This window comes from Excalfactoria chinensis, chromosome 4 (genome assembly GCF_039878825.1).
Source record: "Excalfactoria chinensis isolate bCotChi1 chromosome 4, bCotChi1.hap2, whole genome shotgun sequence".
Classification (NCBI taxonomy): domain Eukaryota; kingdom Metazoa; phylum Chordata; class Aves; order Galliformes; family Phasianidae; genus Excalfactoria; species Excalfactoria chinensis.
The window spans coordinates 50,403,797-50,422,257 of NC_092828.1; the positions used below are offsets into that span (position 1 = coordinate 50,403,797).

Consider the following 18,461-nt stretch of genomic DNA (forward strand, 5'->3'; position numbering starts at 1 on the left):
TATGTGTGCTCTGTCTTCATCTGAGAAGCATTATCATTTGGTTAACTGAGGATTGTGGGAAACCTACTTAAAGATAATGTGCTAAAACAGAAGTATGTAACATTATAAAATTGTAGAACGTATGTATTGTGTGCTTGTGTCCTTGTTTTGGTAGCTGCTTGCTATATTATTCTGTGTAATGTGCAAGATACAAGATGAAGTAAGGACAGGGTACTACAGGTTGTGTTTGGATTCCCCTGCAGGAAACCTTAATGGCTTTTCAAGTTTTACGTATGAAATAGTGAAGTATCATTTGAGGACTGATGGATCATATGAACTTGAGCACTGACAAAAAGTGACACAGAAACAGAGGGGTATTTGCTGGCTGAAAAATGACATTTCTGTGTGCAAGAATGCAAAAGCTGTAAGTGCCATAGAGAGTTTAAAGTCCTGCTTGACAAGGACTGAATTAGCAGTAATGTTAGATTTACGAATTCAAATTAAATATTTTCATTTCAACCATTAGTCAGAAATGGAAGTAAATCTTTCTAAGACTGTATGGCAATATGTCAACTGAGTTCTTGCAACGGGAACAAAGCACTTCTTAATGGTTTTTCAGTGTATTGTAGGAAAAGGTCACGTTCTTCAAGGTTTTGCCTTGTCAGGATGAACTATCAAGGTACCATATCTCATTATTCTTGAAGACAATGCTAAGCATTATTTATCATGACAAGGGTTGAGAAATACACTGTGAGATGTAGTATTTTTAGACATAGAAGTTGTAGTTGAATTTAATGTCTATTTTTTGTAGTGAAGGCCGAGCACACACACCATGCTAACATTCCCTACAGGCTATGTCATGGCTCGCTCACTTTCTGTAATTCTAGCTACCACACAACGAATACAGAGGTAGAGTAGACAAAAGGCCTATTGATTTGAGCTTGGTTCTCTCTCTTCTACGGGAATGCGTGCTACTTATTTTCTGCACAGTAAGGATTAAACCTTGTTGGTAACTGTGAAGAGTTGCATTTTAGAAAGTTTTTAAAGGCTATCAATTGATATTTTTGAAAGTGTTTCTTATTAACTTACTGATACGCTGGTTGTCTAACTGAAGACTAATTGCTGATGAGACCTGTTAGCTTTTGTTTTGATTTTAGTGGCTAGGATCTATTTGCTGACTTTGCACAGAATGAGAATTCGGTGGGTTTCTCAGTAGGCGTACTCAATACTGATAAATCCCAGACATGTCAGGAAAACCTTAGGGTTGGGGGATAAAAACAGAGAATTTGGATAAGGCAATTAAGAGCATTTTTGTGCAGGGATTTGTGTGCTGTTTGGTACTTGGCAGGTGTGGTCTGTCTTTCAGTCTGGCACAAGAAAACAGCTCAGAGTAGTTGTGCTAATATGTGCTGAGAGGTGGGGACTAATAACAAAGCTGTCTGCCTGGTCGCCCTCAAAATTAAGAAGATTTAAAGTTGAAAGCAGGTATAAGACCACAACACAAAAGTTGCCAGGGAAAAATGCATTTACAAAGAAACCCATTAAATGAATTGCAGAGATAACTCGAGTTCAGAATTCTGAATTCTGAAAGCTTCCCACCAAGTAGAATTGTATCTTTATATTGTGAATGATCTTTAAGTACTTGCCTTGCTAGCGGCCGTGTGGTAAATACTTAAGACAATACTTGTGAGAAACCAATTCTTGTTAAAATAAGTTCAGCATCTATGAAGGGGTGATATTTTAGATATAGCATTTTGTGTATGTATTAATATCACAGTACCTGCCTGTGACACCTGATACGTTCAGACTCACAAACTGGGTTTCTTGCTTAGGTATGCTACAGATCTTGATGTTGCATATGCTGAAATGCTGCTTCTTCCATTGGGTTCAGTTAAAACTGGAGTTGTTTCAAAAAGAGTTGTGAAAATTGGAAGCAGACAGTAGTGTAGTTCACATTGGAGTTTGGCATATGAGGAATTACAGTTTATGATATGGTCTATAATAAAGATTTTCCAAGCTTTTGCTCTCAGATGAAAGAAATGATTTGTTAAAATGTTATTATTTTGTATAATGTGGCAAAGATTTTGCATCCCTGTTCCTTGCATACCTTCTTGTCAATAGAATATTTTCTAGGACTCACCTTTATAGCATAATTGGAAATGCTTAAATGGTTTTAGTGATATAAAATGTACTATTTTAAGACAACAAAAGAGAAGGATGTAATATTTTCTAATGGATGCTAGAGGTTGTATCCACTCTCTTAGTTTCTATTGAGTATTGGTACACATTTTAGTATCACAGTGTGGTAATTACCTAAGTACAACCTTTTAAAACAAGATGCATAAGGATAGTGTATACATTTGTTTTGTCATCAACTACTGTGAATAGGTTTGAGCCTTGTTTCTGACTGATTTGCAGGTTTGGTTATTATCAGGCTATTCTCAATTGTTCCTAAGGACACATTAATAGCAACATCTGTAGGATTTTCTGAAGGCAGAGAGAAAGCTCTGTCAAATATTTGTAAATATAGCTGAAAGTGAATTTGGATGCCCAAGTGTTCTATACATTTTTTAGTTTCAGCCATAAATTTCAGATATTCTGTGCTTTGCTGTTAACCACTTGAAGCAACTTACGTTGAGAACTGCTCATTACTGTTCAGATATTTTCGCTGTTATCCCCAGGAAAGATGTCTAGAGATCGAGCACTGAGGAAACAGCAGCAGTTGAATAATTTGGTAGCAGCAGTGAAAAAACTTGCGAAGCCTGGAGATGTGATTGTGGATTTCTGCAGTGGAGGGGTAAGGTATATTTTCTCACACGTTGCAGTTTCTTTTGGTTTTCATCTTTGTAGTTGTACATGAATGCTGCTGCAAGGTGGAAGTACATATGCTGAATTGTTAATTGCTTTTGGATATTTTGTCAATGGTTAGGGGGTACTGAGCATGAAATGACTCACCAACATTGAAGAGTGACTCAAAGATTTTACTGTTTGTTTTTGTTTTCACAGGGTCACGTTGGAATTGTTCTTGCCTACATGATGCCATCATGTCAGGTAAATTCTAAATATAAAGTACCCATGGTGTGAGCTTTTGTTCTCTAATAATCATATTTAAAAAGATGTGGTGCAAGGGAGAATAATCTTGAAGACGAAATGTTTACTTTTTAGGAAATCTTATGGTCTATAAAGCAATATTTCATTAGTACCTATATTTATCACATTGTATTATTGGGGGAGAAGCATAGATGCTATTGCTGAAAGGGGAAGCTTAGAATAGAAGTTCCTTTTCAGAAAAAGAAGAGAAAAACAAACAAAAAACCAAATGTACTTCAGACTACAAATATGTAATTGGATGTGCATTGACAGAGCAAAATAACTAAACACAGTGCATGGATGATATTACTGTTTTCTAACAATGCCCGTAAGTTTGTGTTACAAAGTTTATACGGAGATGAAGCCCTTGTAATGAAGGGATGTCTGGCAGTGCCTCTGCATCTCCCCCCTTTTTTTTTCTTTTCTTTCCCTTCAAGGAAGAAAGCGTAAGTGTAATATGATAGCATTGTTGCTATTAGAAATCTGGCAGAGGTTATTGTTGCACTTTGTACTTGTATACATGTACTATGCTCAGTCTGCAGTGAATTGTGCCCAATCAAGGAGGGGACTGAAAATGATTTTTTTTTTTTTTTTTTGCTTATTTATTTATTTATTTTAGAAGAAGGATTTCATACACGAGTACAGTCTTCTTGTAATTTTTGTCTTCGTAGTGTTGTGTTGTAGAAATGAAGGCAAAAAGGAAAAACAAGTTTTTTTTTTTTTTTTTCCAACACTGGACACTGAATTGGAGATGATTTCACTCTTTTCTCCAACTCTCCTGTTGTTGGAGAAATTACTGTGTGAGATGGAATTCAATGAAAGGAGGAAGAGGCTGCTTTCTTCTTTAGCTGTTTTGCTAGGTATGCTTCTGGCCATGGCTTGGGCGGGACATGCGTTTACAGACCATGGCTGTGCACCAACAGAAGTGGTCTCACAGGGAGGAGATGAAGAACTCAGGGAATGCAAGGTTTCACTCACATCTCTCACTGAGTTGAGTAACAAGCATCCTCGTGAAATGACATAAAGAACAGAAACAGTTACTTATGTTATATGTGCTTGTTTTTCTCTTCTGTCTCATCTGGTTACTTTGACTTGCCTTTTAAAAAAAAAAAAAAAAAAAAAGGTTTTTAGGGTATTTTAACCCTTCAGAGACAACATTTTGAGTATAAAGATTTTTCACTGCTGTTGGAGAGCAAAACGAAATTGTTTGGAAACATTTGCATTGGAGGTCATTATTGGTCATTGATGTGCATCTACCCAAATGAGTCTTTTCACTGATTAGGAGGAAAGTGGTTCTTCAGTTTCAAAACAAACATGATGCCAAAGTCGAGAAGCCAGCAATAGAGCTGAGCCATCCAGTCCTGCTGATGTGACCCAGACTTTCATCAAACATAACTTTGCAAAAAAAATTCTTTATGGCAGAGATTTGAAACATGCAAATTCCTAGTGTAGTTGCAAGTATGTGAGGTGCGTGCCTGAGAAAAGGAAGTTCTAGTTGGGGGGGGGAGGAAATATAAAAATATTTGCTAACTGATTGATATTGGTTGATCTTTGATACCTTTTGTTGTACCTTTTGTTGTTATGTCACCTGCTAATGTTCTATTGATCTTATAAGTAACTTAGAGGAGTTTTTTCAACTAAACTACAAAGTTTTGTGTATGTTAGCGATGTTGTGCTTTGATTTCTCTGTCTTGTTTTGCCTTACACTGTCGGATGTTTGAAATCTAGGTGGTGCTCATAGAAAATAAGGAATTGTCTCTGTTGCGTGCTAAAGACAGAAGTGATGAACTAGGCTTAAACAACATTTCATTTATCCAAGCAAATTTGGACTATTTTAATGGCACTTTCAACATTGGGGTAAGTGCTTATAGCTTTTTAACTTCAGAACATTAATTTCAGTATCTGGTTAATTATTTTTAAAACGATTACAATATTTGAGAAAAGAAAATGTTATATTCATACAATCATTTCTGATGCCATGAGAAGAATCCTTGTTATTTTAACCTATGTTAGGTGGGGTTTGTATTTATTATTAGTTGCAAACTGACATCACTTTGGTCATTATGAGTGAAGAAGGAAGAGTCTGCTCCTCGAATACAAAAATGAGAGTGCTGCTTGAACGTGGGGTCTGGGGAAGGGGTGGTTCTTGTACAGAAGAGATGTGGACATGTTGGAGTGTGTCCAGAGGAAGGCCAGAAAAATGACCCAAGGGATGGTCCTCTATGAGGACAGACTGAGAGAAGGGGCTGTGCCACCTGGAGAAGGCTCCAGGGAGACTTGAAGACCTGAGAGCAGCCTTTCAGTATCTAACGGCGTGCTAAAAGAAGGAAGGTGACACTCTTTAGCAGAATCTGTTGTGACAGGACAAAGGGAAATGGTTGCACACTAGAAAAGGGGAGATTTAGACTGGACATGAGGAAGAAGTGTTTTACACTTAGGGCAGTGAGGCACTGGCACAGGTTGCCCAGAGAGGTGGTGGATGTCCTGTCCTTGGAGACAACCAAGGTCAGGCTGGAGGGGCTTCAAGTGCCTGATGAAGCTGTAGGTGTCCCTGTTCATTGCAGGGCAGTTGGTCCAGGTGGCCTTTAGGAAGCCATTCCAACTCAAAAGTTTCTATGATTTTATGGTTGGAGTACTGATCCAAAGTGTCTGCTTTAGACCCTGAAAGGAAATTCCTCTCCAGAATTCTTCAGTGCTAGTGAAAAGTAAGGCATAATGCTGTAAAGATTCCTCTCTTACAGTCTTGTTTTCTGTTAATAGAATATGAACTTTTACAGCAAGTTCCTATCTTTGGATGCAAGTCTGACTGTTCCTTAAACTATCCATCCAAGGGTGTTCTTTGGCTACGTCTTAAAATGTTTAATGCTGAAGGTTTATGGCACGTACGTCCTCCAGATCTGCTTAACAATTTCGTTTGTTTGATCAAGGAAACGAAGCATAGCGCAGGAGAAGGGGGAAGACAAATTATTTTAGCACAGATGTTCCAACTGCAATTTCCAATCGTCTAGCTTTGTTTTATGTGTTACGTTGCTGTTTAGATCTCATTTAATGAATCAGAGATCTGTTTAAAATATATATATAAATCAGAATCTCATGAATAATTTAGTGGTTTGTGAGTCTGAAATGTATAATAGATGGTCAGTGAGGTTTGCCTCCAGTTTTGTGATCATGGGAGTTTTGGATCTTTTTTTGCTCTTTTTTAAGGCTAATAGTAAGTTAACCATCTATGTGAAGTTTTTATTTAATAAAAGGATGTTATATTCTCCCTTAAATCTTGTCACAAGTTTAAATATTGAAATAGACGTCAGGAGAAAATGACTCAAATTCTTCACTTCCAGGCCTGTGATTTCAGTGTACTTAGCTTGATTCTCTTGATTATGTATTTGACAAACAAACCTGAAACTTTCTCTTTTTGGAGACCTGAATCAATCTAAGCTACAGAATTAGTTTGTCTCATATAATGATTCATTCTTCTGGATGTGCTCACTTTTCCTTTGCAGCTGTATGTAAACTTTTCATAGCAGTAGCCCAGATGCTTGATGGTATGTTGGAAGGTAAATTATGTGAAGTTTAGCTACCTTTGAATCATTGTCACAAATGCTGGTCTGTTACAAAAATTACAGTGTAATGATGCATAGATATGTACAAAGTTTGACAAGGTATCATTCCTAAATTGATCTTCTGAGACTTGCAAAGGTGATCTCTCATTGAATGATTTCACTCCTGTCAGTGAAATAGTACAGCACGAGCATGAGAGTGGACATGACAAAAAAATTCCTGGATTATAGTGAAATTTAAAGACATAGACTTAAGTTCATTTTTTCTTCATCTCACTGCTTCTGGTATTAATTTGAAACGTGTATATGTATCTTTAGATACTATAAAATGAAAAACTGTATTATTTGGCTATTTTCTGAAGTGTTATGTGTGAAGAGTTCAAAAGCAGGTTTAGGAGAACTTACCAAACAATTCCCTCTTGCTCTATTGGAACATCAGAGAACAAATGCAGGTCGATGGTCTCACACTGCATTAAGTCAGGGGCCACTTTGTATTCCTTTCTCCACAAACATATGAATTTGTGAACAAAATGCATTATCTGCATTTGTCTTCATTCTCTTTGTTTCGTGTAGCATGTTTGTTATAGAGGATGTCCTAAAAGAAACCTCTGCATTGAATTTTATTTGTGATTTTTTACTTAACTAAGTTGATTCTGAGGAACCCAAAGAAGAAACCAATTGCCTTTATGTCCACTTAGGCTCAACAAAAATACTGGTTTCATGGTTGTTATTTATTTACCTAACACGGGTTCCTTCCCAAACATGCAAGCAAAGCTGAGGTCTTTGGATAAATGTATAAGTAACTATTCTGTGGTAATCTAATAGCTGCAATATGAAGAATTGTTCTGATCTTAAACCAGTTTCATTTTTGTTGTTAAATTCATAAAAACAGAAAAAAAAATAATTGAAGTTACTACATTTATTAATTTGAAAGTTCTCCTTGAGACAAGAGTATTTGTTACCATCTGTATGCAGTTATAGTTCAGCTCACGATTAATGGTCTGCTCAGCTTAGCTTACATCAAGCAGCCAGCAAACAAAAAAGTCTTTGTTACAATCCACTTCTGAGAGCAAAGTTTTTATCTTCCAGTTGCTGTACCTTGAAAAACAGCTTTGAACCTTGAAACGTGAGCTTTGCAGATCTAAACGTTTTTCCTAAATTTACTGTGAAATAAAAGCATAGAAAACAATGCAGCTTTACAAATCTGAACCACTGTATAAAGTAGCAGGCACAATTTTCAATTAAGGGAACGGCAGACTGTTTCCTCCAGAGCTGAGAGACCATAGAAGCAGGTCAAGTGGGGCCCATTGTTGATTTTTGTTTGATGTTTGGGATTGTCTGGTATCCAATAAGGTACAAATGGGAATGAGGGTTTTGTTTTGCTTTGTATTTCTAAATACTTTTTGCTTGAACAAAATTTTTTTACTAATCTCCATAGTAGTTTCTTGCAGTATTTTTCTGGAACCTTGTTTTCCTTTGTGTTGATACAGTAGTGCCATGTACCCATGCATGCGTTTATCTTATGACTGCTTCTGGTACATTTGTTTAGTGTTGGTTGCTCCCTTGTGAAGTGAAGTTGGTCATAAAGTTTCCTCTGAATAAATGTGGAATGGAGAAATGAAAAGCCAAGAAATTAAGGATCAGGCCTTGGCCTTTGGCCTAACAGCTTTCATTGCTAAACACTCTTTAGATATTTAAGTAACTCAACCACAATATGCAACAGGGTAGGATATTGTTGTAAAGAATTTGCTTATTCCTGTTGTGGTTTTTTTGTTTATTTGTTTGTTTTCAACATTGTAGGTGGCTTTACATGCATGTGGTGTGGCAACAGACATGGTGATCGAACATTGCATCAAGGCTCGGGCAGCCTTTGTCATCTCCCCTTGTTGTTATGGCTTCATTCAGAACACGATGAAGTTTAAATATCCAAGAAGGTAAACTAGGGCTAACAAGATAAACTTTAAAATACCAATTTAAATTTAAAAAAGGAAATGTTAAAAGAGTGCAGAATTAGTCAGAATCATTGTAGGTGTCCAGGCTAAATTACAATTACAATGCAACTATCTTCTCTTTCTTCATGCAAATTCATCCCTGAAAGAGAGACAGATGTGTAATTTCTGGGTTATTTTTTCTGGATTTATCTGTTTGCTGAAGTTTGCAAAGACTTTACACTATCAATGTAGTAGATAGAGTTTGTAGAAATCACTGAAATGTGCAGGCTTCTTACCCTGAGATCACCACATTAATAGAAAACTCATGAAAAGAACTGTAAAAACTGGAATTGGCACTTTAATGCTGGAAAAAGATGTAAGCAATCAGTTAAAATAAATTAATCTGCTTTATGGCACAATTTATTGCTTGTGAAGCTGTTCTGATTTATTCCCGTGTAGATGGGCTTTCCTGTTTGTTTGTTTTGTTTGTTTTTTGGATCATATTTTTAATACTTTTTCAGTGAACTGTATAGCTATTCTGTTCTCCAAAATAGCCATGTTGGGGTTGTTTATGTGTCTTAGGCTTAAGAATTTTAATGCCTTTTATTGATACAAATAGAATGTAGAATTTAGGCAAAAAGTGGCAGAAGATGCTAACTGCTTTCTAAGTAGATCTAGGTGGGGGAGGAGTTTATTTTATTTGTTTCCTGAAGCTGAGCTTTGCCTTTTGTGTGTCCAAGATGAATCAGATTTAATTATATCTAGGAATTACAGCATTGTCTCAGATACATGTTTGCTACAATAAGGATCTGAAATGTAATGTATTAAAAGGGATCACAAAATCTAAAATAACACAAAATATTTTTCATATATTTTTCCAGTATTCAAGTGTGTTGTCACAGAAGTGTTTGGAGAGAAAACACTTTAAAATTTACTGGTTTGATGAACTTTGCATTTAACAGTGCTTTCTTACTCGATTTCCCGTATCTTCATTTGTGTCCCTTTTGTTTTCTCCACTGACAAAGTACAACAAAGTAGTATTCTTAACAAGGGGTCAATAAAATTTTAGGCTTTCTAAAGTTAACACACATGCAACTTACTTTTCCATTGGCTTGTTAAACAGCAACTTTTGGCAGGTTATGATTTTAGGTCATGAAGACCACACTGTTTAAATCTTTTGTTTCTATAGATGCTGCAAGATTGTAAACTGTTGGTGTTTTGTGTTTGCTGAAATTATGAATCTTGACAGTGTAAGCTAGTGTAGGAAATGGTGTAGCTCATATCAAAGATTTCTTGAGCTATATTTTAATGCTTACATTTAAGAAATAAGGGGGAGAAAAAAGATTATAAAACATGCCAGATTGCCCATATTACTACATGGCTCATATTCTGTGTGGCCCTTTTTATTCCTCAATCAGTTCCACCTTAGAAGCAACTTACTTTAGTGATACACAGAATATATATGCATGTCTAGGGTTATACCTGTACAATACCTAGTAGGTGAAATTGTGAAAAACCTAGTAAACCTGTGTTAGCATTTTTAATAGTTTAGAGGAGAGATTCCTATGAATAATTCAGTGGAAGAGAAAAAGACATCAAATGTGCTTTTCCTTTATTAGTAAATGAAGTGTCTTGGTGTCTAGTTTTTTGAAGGTCTTTTGGTTTGCTACAGATAGCACTGTTCTGTTTAAAATGTGGTCTGGTATGTAAGGATTGCTTTTATATTCCAACTTGGCATTTTAAGATGTTAATTGAATTAGTCTCTTTCTTTTCTCAGTCATCGGTTCAAGGAAATTTTATCCTACAAGGTATGTAAAATATACAGCTCTGTGTTGTGAATGGAGGGTGTGTTGTGCCATTCCTTGCACTTCACTGGGTCTTATCAAATGAAATATGAGTATTTATCTTTTAACTGAGAAGGAACGCATGTGTTACATAGTAGTGCAGATATCACTGTGTTGCCTTCTCCTCACCATCCATTTTTTAAGTTTCCATAAATTTAATTTTTATTTTTTTTTCCAGAAAAGATCTTTTTATTTTCATCATAAGTGTAGGAGAGCCATTCCTAATCCAATTCTAAGATACCTACTTCAACATGTATCAGTTAAAAACTTACAGGATAGCAGTTTACTTATCTAGTCTTAAATACTAATGCTTATGCTCTAGAAATTTGCAATCTTTTTTAGGTACAATTGTTACTTTTATATAAATTTTGGTAAAATTAGATTTCTCCCTCTAATTTATGTCTAAAAGGTTTAATAAAATGAGCAAGAAGAGATATTTCTCTTCATTGAGAATTTTGTGCAGCATTACCACTTTATTCAAAATTATTTTTAAAAGATCCAAATGTGTTTTGATCCTGGAGAGCCAAGGTCTGTGTGGATGTAGTTTGTGAGAAAAGTGGGAGAAAGCAGCAATGAAGCATACAGGTCTGACAGAATGAAGATAACAGGAATAAAATAGGACAAGAGCAGCGCAGTAGTCAGGAGATGACTGGTACCGATTCATTAATCTTTGTCCAGTGTGTTTGAACTTAGTGATGAACAACCAGGAATGTGAAGGTTAGATGCACTTAATGTGGTATGAGAATATTTCCATTCAAGTGAAGCAAGATTATATAGAAATTTATTAACATTAATTTATCACATCCTAGGCTAAGAGTCTCAGTGTTTCAAAAAGCCAATGATTATTGGAGATGCAGAATAGTCTTCTATTACAAAAGCATGTGGGGAAGATGTTATTTTTTATCTCCAAATGTGCTCTGGGACACTGAGCATACTGAGAATGCTGCATGTAGCAGGTAGATTGTCCTTTTCGATCCCGCTGTAAGAGGACATTCGAAAAAGAGAAACTGAAAACTTCAGCCAGCTGACACAGGGAACTTCAGTTTTTATAATCTTTGTGATAGTCCGATCTAAGTACGTTGCACTGACTTACACAGAAATAAATTCACATAGTTTGAAGTGATAAAAGAAAAGGTCTCAGTGAGATTTGAATCTGTTATTAGTTTTTTCCGTTGATTAACATTCCCTCAGCGCATCTACATCTCTTTAACACACAATCAAGAAAAATTCAGGTTTGAGATTAGAAAATATTTGCTCACATATTGTTAAAAGTCAACCTGTGGTAACGTATGAAATCAAGGAAGCCTAGCTTGGGATAGTGTGTGTAGTATTATTGAAATTCTGATTTATTTATTTTTTTAATGATTTTTCCGCTCTTTTATTCCCTTGAATCTATTCGTATCTGGATATTTAAATCACATGTTTTATCACCACTTTAGAAATTTCAGCATCGTTTTTGTGTTGCAGAACTGCATAGAGGCCAAGGACAATGCTAAAAAAATATTTCTGTTCTTAATAATGTAAGAGTTTGTACAAATGATCTAGGCTGGATGGTGCCTCAAGTAATCCTAGTTATAAATAACTTTTGTTATACAGCTAGCTGTATGCATTTTTATATATTTCATATTAATAAACTGTTACAGGATGCTGGCTAGTAGCCAAAGCTACCATGTGCTAGCCAGACATTGTCTGTGTCACCCCCCTCCAGTTCCCATTTGAAATTCATTTCTCTTATCTCCCATTTTAGTGAGATCTAAAAAGACATCCAGAAGTCTGGCAGTACCAAAACGTTTTTGATGAGAACATTATGCTGTAATTCATTTGTTTGCAGTTGCAAAGGTTATGGTAGCTCTAGATGTCTACCATGACGTGTTTTTGTTTTTTATTTAAACTCAATTTGTCAAGATGCTCTCCCTGTAGAAGAAATGGGAAGTAAGAGTGAATGACTTTGGATGTACAGCTTTGAAAACTTGATAGGCATTTTTGTGGGTATTCTAAAAAGCAAGATAATGGCTTCTGCATGCAACAAGTTTGTGCATTTTATATTGGTCATCCTAGTTACTTTGGAAATGCTTTTCTCCTCATTTTTAACCAACAGAAGATGTCACAGTTTACTGGTTTCTCGCAGGAAGGAGATGTGGTCATAAGTTAGCCTTTAGCTTCAAGGTTCATCTCTGGTAGGAAGCTAAGGCACTGGAGTCAGTTCAGATTTACTGGTTAAGTGGCAAGTCTTTTATTCTTTTTCTCTTGCCAAGCCCCTCATTTTCTTCCCAAGCTGCTTATCACTGTTCCCTCTCCTAAGAACAGCCACATTGCCTGTGGCTCCCTTTTTTTTTTTCTCCCTGCCATTCCCCAGTACTCACTTCTGAGTTAAGCATTTTCAATCCTTCTGTACTAATAGAAATAGCCATATTTAAACTGAACTATCTGAGCAAAACATATTGAGTCCTAACGTAATAGTGTGTTCTCATTTTGCCTGCACATTTGTTGCAGAGCTGTGAGCTGAAAACCCTTGTGTCCATTTGCTCTAGTAGGGAACTGCATCGATTATACTGTATGATATTGTATGATAAAGTAAAATTTGAGTTTAAAGGCAGGGAAGAAAAATGCACACTTGAGTAGAAATCTGCTTATAGTTGCACTTGATTTTTCAATTCTTTTTACAACCCAAAGTCATATCAAAATTAAGATTTGCACGTCATTTTTTATTTTTTTTATTTTTTGAAACATGGTTTTCTACGTGATAGTGTTTTTAATACATCTGAATAGAAACTTAGGATCATAGAGTCATAGAATAGCTTGGGTTGGAAGGGACCTTAAAATCATCTAGTTCTAACCTCAATTAGATTTCTCTTACTGTATTTGAAAGAAAGAAATGCTACTGAACCAAACATCTTTACTTTTCCTTTTAGGAGCACATGATCCTCTGTAGGTTTGCAGATCAGACAGCTGTTCATCTTCCACCTGAACGAAAGCTGATAGGTATGAATTTCTACAGCTGTTACTTAAACTATTTCAGTAAAGTCCTTATATTGCTATCTAAAGGAATAAACAGTGCTGTGAAATCTGGGTTTCTTCACATTTTTCTCCTTGCTATTCTGAACTATGATATTTAAAACTGTTTTCTTTGTTCTCGATTATCAACATGAGCTAGAAGGTTTGCATTTTACTTTTTTCTTCTTTTTTCTTGCCTCTCCACGTTTTTCTCACCTGTGAAAGAGAGTGAGGTTTTTGTAAACTTTACTGAAGTCCTTCTATTGCCAGTCCATATCACATTAAAAGCACTAGCTATTTGTAGTAGTGAGTTGCAGTGTGAACCCTTTATGCTGCTTGTAATTGCTGGTAATAACTTATTTTGCCCACCCCAATATTAAATTTATAATAATCTGAAGATTTTCTGGGATTGTATTTAAATGGTGAAGAGTAATTTTGACAACTCTGATCAGAACAGAATTTGGCTTGCCCCTTACCTGGGGTACCAGCTTTCCTATTGTGAGAAAGCTTATGATATAGCTTCAGCAGCAAATGACTCACTTTTCACCTTTCAGTATTCAGTGCTGTTTCAGATTTCTACATTATTGCAATTTTGAGTAAGAGTACCTGTCTTCTTTTGGGTTATTTCCATGCAATTAGTGGTGAAAGCAATCTCAGTTCATAGCTTAAGTGTTTTCTGTGATAAAGGAATGAGTAAAGGTGGTCGTAATCTCATTACTCACATAGACAGCAAAGTATATAGCACAGTATTTAATAATCAGAAACACTGAAGTTCATATTACATGTAACTGTACATCTCATTTATCAGATCTCCCCTCAGTCGTCTTTTCCCCAGACTGAACAGACCCAGGTTATTCAGCCTTTTCCTCATTCAAGAGATGCTCTAGGCCCTTTGTCATCTTTGTGGCCCTCGAAGGGACTCCTCCTAGGAAATCCCTGTCTTTTTTGAACCAGTGAGCCCGGAACTGAACACAGTAGTCTAAATGTGGCCTCACCAGGATGGAGCAAAGGGGAATGATGCCCTCCCTCGACCTGCTGGCCACAGTCTTTTTAATGCATGCCAGAATATCGTTGGCCTTCTTGGCCACAAGGGCACATTGCTGATTCATGGTCAACCTGTTGTCCAGCAGGACACCCAGGTCCTTTTCTGCAGAGCTCCTCATCTTCTAACTGATGCTGATGTGCGTGGTTCTTCCTCCCCCACTTACTAAACATATTAAAGCAGTGGAAGCAAATGATGTTTTTCAATAAGATTTGTTTAAAGAATTTTGATTATTTCCTATACTAGCTACAGAGAAAGGAAGTAATACAGGTACCTGAGATGACAGTATATTATAACCTGTCTTCTCTTCTGCTATCATCACAGTATTTGTGAGCAGAAAAAAATCAACATTCAGTTATCAGTGTAGCACCAGCCATTTTCTCCTGCTGTTTGCCAGGTGGACTGAAAATTGGAAAAGGACTCAACAACATCTTTTAAAGATCATAACATTTGCCTTTTCTCCCTCTGAAACTGCAGGGTTTTTTTAATCACAAACATAACTTGTGTGTTCTTCTTCCTGACAAAAACCAAACACAAATCATTTTTCCCCTTCCCAGGCAGGAAATGTCATTGCTCTTTATGTTTTAAAGAATGATCATTGTTTTATTTTTCCCCTTAAGGTTCCAAGTAACACCACTCAGTTTAATTGAAGACCGTTCCCATTCCATTTTCCTATTTCAGCTGTGAAACTTGATGTTATGGGAATCTTGTTGGGCTTATTTGTCTTGTTTGCAGGATTGACTCAGATTAGTGTTGCAGCCATTGTGAGAGTTTGTTTGTTAATGTTTGTGCAATGCATAATCAGATACTGAGAAACCTTTGCAGATTTCATTTAATGCAGATATTTCTGAACAACTGAAGGCTTTTTATTTTCAGTTGTAAATGATAATGACTTGTTCAGCTTTTAAGGGTAGTATTGTAGAATGTATTTCAGCAATTATGCCACCTCAGTAAAATATCATAATTTTGTTTAATTTCCTATAAGCCCCCAAATAAGCTGCACATGAAGTACAGCATTCTGACTGTGACCGGCATGACTAAAAACAGGAGAGTAGTCAAAGGAATTACCATCAATTTCTGTAGTATCTGTCAATATTAAAAAAAACAAGACACAAACCACTCACACTACAAGCAGTGATTCCCTCTTAAATGAAGTTCTTCGTGTTTTTGCTGGACAAGTCTGTTTTACCCTTTATCCGTGGTAGTAGGACCTGAGTGTAAGAATACTCAGTGGTCTCATGAGCATCACTACAATCCACCTAATGTATTCCTTTTTATCACAGAACTGACCCATTTATTTCATTCTGTCTTACTGGCTCCTCTGGTGATCTCAGTGCCCAACTGTGGCATTCTCAACTCCCCCTTCATATGTGAACTCTGAATAATTATGATACCGCTCTCAGTGGAAGTTGTGTTCTATATGCCATTTTGTTCAACTAATTGCAGAAGATAATTTTCTGTGGAACAGATATTAGAGAATAGTGCCACAACAAGGAATTTAGAGATCATTCCTGACTGGATGTATAAACTGATAATTTCTCTCTGATACGTATAAATCCATATGGGACTAGGTTCAAAAGATCTTTTCCAGGCCTAGAGTATTAGCATGTCTCTAAGTTGTTTGATATTCAGTGAGTTACCCTCACAAATAGAATCAAAATATCATTATCTTGATGAAGTCAAAATAGTGAATTCAGTTGAGAAGGAGAAAATACTTCTGGCCATCAGCTCACTGTGGAAAGAGAGGAAAGACTGGACTAAACGTCCTATTGAAGTGTGATGTGCACCAGCTGTCCTGAAATGCAAAGATACTAGGGGACATGTTCATGCCAACTACCTTAAGCTTGCACACATGTTTACCAGGTGCAAGCAAATTCCGTATATATTGAGGGGAGATAAATAGGCAAGTAAAAGAGTAGTTTAGAATACCTGACTTATTCAGTTCATCATCAGGACATATGAATTCTCCTTATGAGTCCTCATCTCAGTCAAAATATATATATATGATTGTGCAGTTCTTTCAAGAAAGAGAAAAGGGACAATAATGTCGGCTTTGAGAGTGGCTTGGTGACTGCGTCAGCCAGTTCCCTCAGGACTCTGGGATGCATCTCATCAGGACCTGTAGATTTGTGGATATTCAGGTTCCTTGGGTACTGACAAATCTGATCTTCACTCACAGTTTCATTTATGTGTATTCAGACCAACTACACTGGATAACTATTCAGTATTTTCATCTTTTCAGTAACCAAAGATTTTCAGATTTTAGATGAAACTGCAGCAGGAGAACAACTGTGGTTATAAAGGACTAAGGATTCAGCAATTCAGGAGCTGAGGGATAAACTATGTTTTCTTCCTGTGACTTTTACTTTAATGCACATATTCTTCTGCAAGTTTGGGGAATACTTAAAAATAGTTGTGCCTATTATACTTCTCCATATGTACAGAGTTAAGAATCCTTTTCAAGAACGTTGGTAAATGAAAGTTACAAGATGCAGATGTGATTTAGAACTATTAATGCCTGTCTATTTGAAGTAAAACAGATTAAGACAGATTTTAAAGCAGATTTGGCACTTGTCTTTTTTTAGATGACTTACTGATGTTTCCTCTTAAAATTGAAGTGCATATTTCTGATAATGCTTGCATATTTTTAGACTTTCTGTGCTCTCCTTTGCTCTTTTTTTTCAGGAAAGCGGTGTATGGGGCTTGTGGATCTCGATCGAGCATGGGCTGCAGAAGGGAGTAACTACTCTGTTCAAGTTACTTCTATGGAGCCAGAGAGCTGTTCTCCAAAGAACAATATGATTGTAGGCACCCCAGTTTAGACTATGAAACTTGCACTTGATTTGAAGTTGATCATAAATCTTCAATGCGTAAAAGCATCCAGCAAATAGAAGCATAGTTGGGAACCAGACATCGTGCATCTTGAACCCATTGTGTTTGGAAAAGGAAGCAGCATGAGAAGTTTTAGAAAGTGAACTGCATGCAGAGCATTGCAAATTGTACTTGTAGTGTGTCATTAGGCAATTTTTGGTTCTCATAGTGAGAAGCTTTTCTAACAATGGTCCGTGGAATGGTATCCATCTGCAGAAGCTTAGAAATAAAAAAGGGGAAGAAGGCTTAGAAGGGAAGGTCATTTCCTTTTCAATAAAGCTGTCTTGGCTGCTTCAAAATTGCATTCATGTTCAAAACTTCGTTTGTGCTCATGGGCAGAGCAGTTATCAGCCAGTCATGCAGTTCACTAGAGGGAGCAGATTTATGATGTTAGTGATGAAAACTGTGCAACAGGTGTTGGCTAGATTTTGCTAAAGAATGCCATACTATTTCATTAAGATTCTCAATACAAATTCGTCAGAATGCTTTCAGCATCATTCTGCATATATTGTATTCCAACTTAATCCTTTTAAAATGGTGTAAATTTTTTACCTTTGGATACTGCACAAAAATTCTGTACCCAGTCATTGGAAAGTGTGTGTGTGTAGCTAAAGAAAGCAAACCCTTATTTCTCCATTGACTGGATTACAGGAGCTAACAATGATGTCAGTGAATGGTTACTTCACTGCCACCTCTGCTAACTGAAATGGATTGCTTTCCATTTGAAAGAGACTTACTGTCAGATATGATTTTTATAAGAAGTTTTCATGTCCATATACATCACCTTCATTTATTTTTATATTCAGTTTAAATTTGGAAGAAGTTGCAGTTGTGGAACTATTTGAAAAGTTCAACTGTAAATGTGTTACCATTAAATGAAAATAAATGTTCTTCTGCATTTGGATTAGTATGCAGTTTTCTACCCTACTTTAAAACTGTCTGTTCATGCTGTCGCAGTGGAAAGAGCTCATAACAAGATATTCCTCGTATGTTTGTGAGTTTCAAACATTTCCAAATTCTGCCATGGTTTAGTTCAAATATATCTGAAGTTTAATCAGCACATGTGGGAAACAGAATTACAAACTGCAGCAGGTATTAGAGGAAAAAAAGCATCCCAATATATTTTATTCTTTATGAAAGCTCTCTCTAAGAG

At 36.3% G+C, this 18,461-nt stretch overlaps 1 protein-coding gene across 4 annotated transcripts in view; it reads left to right on the forward strand.

Annotated features, from left to right (window-relative positions):
* The window catches only part of GSTCD (glutathione S-transferase C-terminal domain containing), a 56,298-nt gene extending 38,086 nt beyond the window's left edge, over positions 1–18,212 (forward strand). For all 4 annotated transcript variants that reach the window (XM_072335840.1, XM_072335841.1, XM_072335839.1 and 1 more), the window contains exons 6-12: positions 2,661–2,776; positions 2,986–3,030; positions 4,798–4,926; positions 8,427–8,560; positions 10,335–10,365; positions 13,314–13,383; positions 17,123–18,212. In XM_072335840.1, the coding sequence (XP_072191941.1) occupies positions 2,661–2,776; positions 2,986–3,030; positions 4,798–4,926; positions 8,427–8,560; positions 10,335–10,365; positions 13,314–13,383; positions 17,123–17,259 (662 nt within the window). In that variant the 3' untranslated portion in view covers positions 17,260–18,212. The remainder of the gene's footprint in view (positions 1–2,660; positions 2,777–2,985; positions 3,031–4,797; positions 4,927–8,426; positions 8,561–10,334; positions 10,366–13,313; positions 13,384–17,122) is intronic.
* The last annotated feature ends 249 nt before the right edge of the window (positions 18,213–18,461 follow it).